Source organism: Manacus vitellinus, unplaced genomic scaffold (assembly GCF_001715985.3).
Source record: "Manacus vitellinus isolate BGI_N305 unplaced genomic scaffold, ASM171598v3 scaffold_8_pilon, whole genome shotgun sequence".
Taxonomy (NCBI): Eukaryota; Metazoa; Chordata; class Aves; order Passeriformes; family Pipridae; genus Manacus; species Manacus vitellinus.
The window spans coordinates 22,409,355-22,415,354 of record NW_021940864.1 but is presented as its reverse complement, the minus strand read 5'-3'; the positions used below and the strand labels follow the sequence as shown (position 1 = coordinate 22,415,354).

The 6,000-nt window shown below is 36.5% G+C and overlaps 1 protein-coding gene across 1 annotated transcript in view; it reads right to left on the bottom strand.

Moving 5' to 3' along the window:
• Window positions 1–1,644: 1,644 nt before the first annotated feature.
• Window positions 1,645–6,000, bottom strand: part of MEMO1 (mediator of cell motility 1) — a 28,581-nt gene continuing 24,225 nt past the window's right edge. Inside the window, exons 9-10 of the mRNA XM_029965120.1 lie at window positions 3,536–3,640; window positions 1,645–2,228 (exon numbers count right to left, since the gene is read on the bottom strand). Of these exons, the coding sequence (XP_029820980.1) occupies window positions 2,097–2,228; window positions 3,536–3,640 (237 nt within the window). The 3' untranslated portion in view covers window positions 1,645–2,096. The remainder of the gene's footprint in view (window positions 2,229–3,535; window positions 3,641–6,000) is intronic.

The following is a 6,000-nucleotide window of genomic DNA, read 5'->3' as shown; positions in this document are numbered from 1 at the left end:
GTGAAGTGCTTTCAGTATAAGATATTTCATAACATTGTGTTGAGCAAAATGGCTGACCAGTTTCCTTGAAGCTCTTCCAGTTATGTTTTTTTTTTCATTAAAACTATCTTACAGAATCAAGATGCAACTTCGGCATCTGTATTCAGAAGTTAATTACTATGTTTACCTTAGGGAGAAAATTAAATCTTCTAATTAACTATGTGTTTCAATGATGTTAAGCATTTGGCATAAGACTGAAAGAAACCCGACCCCCAATTAAACTTGAATTCACCAAAGACGTTTAAAAAAAATTCTTCCTGATCAAACTACTTTGTTAATAAGGCACAGTCAGACAAATATTTATAAAGACTGTCTACTAATTCAGTTTTACATGTACAGCCTTCTCACTGGTCTGTCAAAAGTAATCTCAAAGTTGTTTTCCCTGTTTGCTGCTGAGATGTTTCAAGAACAAGGCAGAGCAATAAGGCAACTAAAAGAACCAGCATGCAAAGGAGTTCGGCATTTGGAATGGATTCTGAACATTTTCAAAGTAGTTCATTTTGTAAATGGAGCATTCACCTGCTATTATTAAAATGGTGGCCAACTCTGATAAGAAAAAAGAAGTGGTGCAAGCAGAGGGTATTTAAATAGGAATAAACAGGATGTCTGGTATGCTTTCAGCTAAGACCCCACAGGCAGCAATGCCCACAACTTTCAGAGATAACCTAAATTGAATTCTGAAATTCCCCTCTGTCGCTCAGAAAAGCTGAATGTACTACATTTCTTGACAGCAGGTAAAATATCAGGGAATGAAATCTCCATTTAGATAATGAGCCAATACTGCATCCTACTTTGCATTTCTTATTAGAACAAAAGGAAGTCTTCAGGAATGACAAATGAAATAATTACATCATTTTTTTGGCTGGAAGAAAGTTCAAGAACCTTTAAGATGTGATAATGTTTAAAAAAAAATAAAACTATTTCTATCCACAGTCAAAGAATGAAAAATAAAAATGAAAGATAAAAAGAGAAGTCTGACCTCCCCCTCCCAAATAATCTTTGCAGAATAATTGCTTAAGCTTAGCACTGTATGGCTTCTGTGGCCTCTGAATGCCAGATAGATAATCTAAGAATTATCATTTTCAAGCTACTGTTTGTTCTCAATTTTAAGTAATTTCAAACAAAAATACTGCATCTATTTCACTTCAGTAATCAAACTTAGCATAAAAATCATTAAAAGTATTTCTGATACAAATTTGTATCACATACTAAAAGATATTACTACATAAATAATTGTGAAAAAAATTAAGACCATAGAAAAAGTTTTTCAAATTCTTTTGCTGAACTCATAGTGCAGGTTTAAGATTAAAAAAAAAAAATCTGTAAATGAAGTAGTCAAGAAATGTTGAATACAAAATACATTCTAAAGTATTTTACAGAATGGCTGAATTATCAAGCACAAGAACTGAGGATAAAGAATGTTAATGACAAGCAGCCACATACAGAACACAAAACAATAAGTTTAAATCAGACTATTTTGGTTTGTGTAGCCCTTTATTAGCAACTAAAATAGAAGATATCTGTTGTACATCACGGGTAGTAACTGACTATACTGGAGTTTTATTATATTCTAATACAGGATAATTTATAAATGCGTTGTTTTCCTTTTTTTTTTTCTTTTATTAAAAAGCTTCCACCCCCTTTTTCCGTTTACAACTTGCAAAACTATTCTGAAAGCAGAGTATATGTGCACAGGTCTGCAAAGAGTGCAAATTTAGGATATGGTAAATGCTTTATATGTTGTATTTGTAAGGACAGTCTACCACCATGCCTTCATAGCCATTATCTCTTCCCCGAAAAACAAAAAAGAAAAAAAAAGGCAAAAAAAAGAAAGCACAAAAAGTTCTTATACCAGCCTTCCTTCCATTGTCCTAAACAAGAAAGCATTTTTAAATGAGTTGAAACTAAGGAAGGACTACACCTACTAGAAAAGAACAGAGTTCTATTAGTTTGAGGTTTCAGTATACCCAAAGACCAGGGACTGTATCTTTGTAAGGGCTAGGCTGGGACCCCGTATACAGAGTGTGTGCAGGTGCCATCCCTGAGCATTCAGTGGTTCAGTGGACCATAAGTGCTCCAGCTGCATAACTCACTGAGCTGTCTTGCCAGTTTCGACACTGGCTTGACTGAGCGTAATTCAAAAATGAAAAGCTCATATTCATTCCATTCTTCTGGAGCTCGTTGATAGCCTAAAGAGAGGGGGGAAAATAAAAAGGGGCCATTAAAAAATTGTATCAGTGAAATTACAACATTTTCTAGTTCTCAGTCCTTTCCCCCTGTTTTGGAGGTCCTCATAAGCTCATAATATAAGCACCTCCCCATAATCTGTGGACCTAACTATTTGTGTGCGTGTTCATTCAGTGACGTTCCCCCCACTGCATTATATACCTTCATGCAGGTCTTTGAAGCAATACTAAACAACCTTTCATAATAGGTCCCTTAGAAACAATGCTTTCAGTTCCATGGGGAGTTGATACAGAGATGTAACAGAGAAAACCCGAACACTATTAACACCTTTTAGATTGTATTTCTTCCATTAATGAAAAATAATGTACAAGAATAATTTATTAAAGCGTGACAATTGGCAAAAGTGAATAAACAGAATTTAGCTCTGCTTCACTGCAAAACTAATCATTATCTGAAGGTAAGAGTTGGCTATATTTGCAGAGTTGTCACAGTACTGAATTTTGCATCCTCAGTATTGATATTGCTCATACAAGCTTCACTTCAAAAGGTTCCTCTGTATGTTCTTCATACAGACTACATTCCCAGTGAATTTTAAAAATGTTAACATGCTTCCTGTTTCAGATTTGATTTAGAGTAAAAATAAGTGAGATTCAATCAGCAATATGACAAATCTGCAGCACTCCAGCAGTGCTGTAAAGTAGCCGTGGACCAAATTTAGACAACTAAGTTAAGCCAGGTTTATGCCTGCACTGCATCACCAAAGCAGAATACAGTAAATAGAAAGTACCAGTTAATCTGAATTCTAATTCCTGTTAATTTATGAGTTAATGGTGCACTGCACTAATACTTACAGAGGCAATCTCTCACCATATTTGCAAAATTCAAAAACGTTGCCAGAAATCACAAGGCACTCACAATAGCTAGCTAACAGCAATACAGAAAAAATATATACGTGTTTGTAAGTACTGGTTTGAAGAGTAAGTATGTACTTTTTCAGGGAGATGGATTTATTTGTTCTTTTTTTTAAGGCCAAGAGAAAGTGAATTATTGCATTTCATTGAAATTCAAAAGGAATGTGGTGTACCTCATCTCCCCTAGGGAACTGAAAACTCTCAGCCCTTTTAAGAGCTTACATCTGTCTATATGCAAGACACGGAAATTGGAGACCAAATTGAGAACACTTGGAAAAATAAATTAATTCAAGGTTTGTCATTTTAGAACTAAGGAATGCTGCAGCAATACTGTGTTTTAAACCAGTGTAAGCATTTTTCTAAAAGTTACATTCTTCAACAAATCAAAAGTTACTTACATTTAATAACACTCCAATAGGATGTCTTCCACATATTGTATTATGGTATTTCTTCAAGTAATTGCTAAAAGATACAGGATCTAGCTGCTCTATAATGCTCATACCCTGAAAAAGAATCGTTAGCAATAATTACGTAACACATTCATAAGTAGATGTTTATATATCACCTATTTATTACAACAGAACAGTTCAGAAGGAAAAACCCTTTACTTTGTACCAAGGATATCAAGGAAACCTCAGCATGTGAGCTCTAGCTTGCAGTCATCTTGTTTCCATCCCTTGCCAAAATAAGAGTGCAGGAGCTCTTCCAAAGCTGTCCATGATCCACAGATCTGTGAAGCTATCTTTGAAGATACCAGTGAAGCTCATGCTAAAAGAGCTCATTCCGCAGACTAGCTGATCCCCACTCTCCAAGGGTATCCTACTTCCATAGGATTTGGTATAGCTACAACCAGACAAATTTACTACAAGGGCAAAGCAGGAAGAAGTCATGCCTTCATCTCCTCTCCCTGGTAACAGAGCAAGCTCAGGGCCAACCACTTGCCTGGGACTCCTGTGGGTCCAAAAACCCTGGATAAACTATCAATAAGCACACATGCAGTTCACACACAGAGCAAATGTAATGTATCCTAGACACGTCAGGCATGCAAGGCAATTGTTCTGGGCATGGGCTGGCCATCTGCTCAGAACATAAAAAAGCAGATCCAGAACATCTCTAAAGTACTATGAAGTTGTTGCACCACAAAAATGTAAGAGCCAGGAGATGATGCTCCCACTTTACACGAGACAGTCACATATATACATCCTTTTCTCCATCCACAGCAAGACCCATGATCCCATGGAGTCACACTAAGAATATCAGCACATGTGTGGAAAACAAAACCTTCCACATACACAAACATTTGCATTCTTAAAAGCAAAAAGAATCCTACAACTCCAGATACAGCCTACTCTTATGCCATCCCACAGAGCAGATCAAACATAATGAAAGTAGTTTAAAGCAAGTCTGAATCAATTATTGTTTGGGTTACATCATGGCTTTGCTATTTTGCCTGTATTAAACTCCATCCTCTTACTTTTTTCCTTCCTCTGAAAATGATGAATTCCCTTCACCAGGTAAATGAGCTCCAGACACTCAGTAATTCAGTAAGACACATAGTTGTCCTGCTTCTGCTGGTAAAACAGGAAGGTTTTCCTTAGAGACTGGAAAAAAACATACACTTCGCATGGGAACAATGGGAGGTTGATATCAGAAAGGGAGTTAATTTTGCCTAAGATTTCTGCAATTTTCCCAGTCCCTGTCCCTACTTTTGGGAAAATGTGGGTGATAAAAGAAGAAACCACAGTGCAGGAAGCAGTCAGTCTGAAGTCTCCACCTCAAGAGCAAAGCCTTCCAAACACTCTGCAAGGGCGTTGGCTGATCTGGCAGATACACTAATTATTTAGACTGGATCACAGCTTACAATGGAGGACCTGGAGATTCCCAGGAGAGTCAGGGAGAATTACAAAACAGCAACCATAACCACCACCTTTGTGTACTTTTAAATAGAAACAGATGTAAGATGAATTCATAGAGAAATAAATTTTATGGAAAAACAAAACCAAATTATGCTGACCAATTGTTGGCAAGAGCTCATGGAGAGAGTGTTTGGACCCCTGGCTGGTAATTACAGCAGTTAATCACTCCAGATCTACAGAACGTGAGTGCCAAAAAACTAACAGTAGGTATTCGCTAACTAGCAGTGATCACATAGATACCATTACATTTCTAGAATTTACAAAGCAGGTCTTTGAACTACCCATTTACTTGTAAATCGGACATGTCAATACATACATTCTGCTAAAGAAAGCAGAACCAAACCTGACTACATACTCAAGTGAAACTAAACATGCATAAGGTGCTTACTCGGATACTGAATAGTTCATGAAAATAAAATTTATCTCTTTGTAAATCCTTTCACAACCTTTTCAAAAAATGAAAATGGTTGCTCAATTGAGAGACTTGTTTTATAGTTGTAAGTCACTGGAACATACTGGGCAGAAGCATTTGAGCATTTGTCTCAAATGAATGGACATGGGTTTATGAGAATGCCTAGTAAGCCTATTTCAGTGCACTGTTCAGCACCGCAAAACATTTAGAGCTATGCAGTTCATCCCAGAAAATGCTAACAGAGTTCTATACATTACAGACTGGAGAAAATCCATAGGAAATGGGTATTAACAAATATCCTATAAGCAGTCAGTTGTACTGAACTTTTCAATCTTTTGGATTTAAAAATTGTTGTGGCAGAGAAGCAAAGACTACCAAACTCATTTCTCAGCCTAAAATGGTGTTGAGGAACAAAGGAAACATTTTTGTCAGGTTGTGTTTTATTTTTCTAAAAAGCAAAATTATGAAGCTACTAATTTTTAGGATTTGTAACAACTCAGCCAGGCATGGCTTAGAACAGAGTTAAAACACGTGA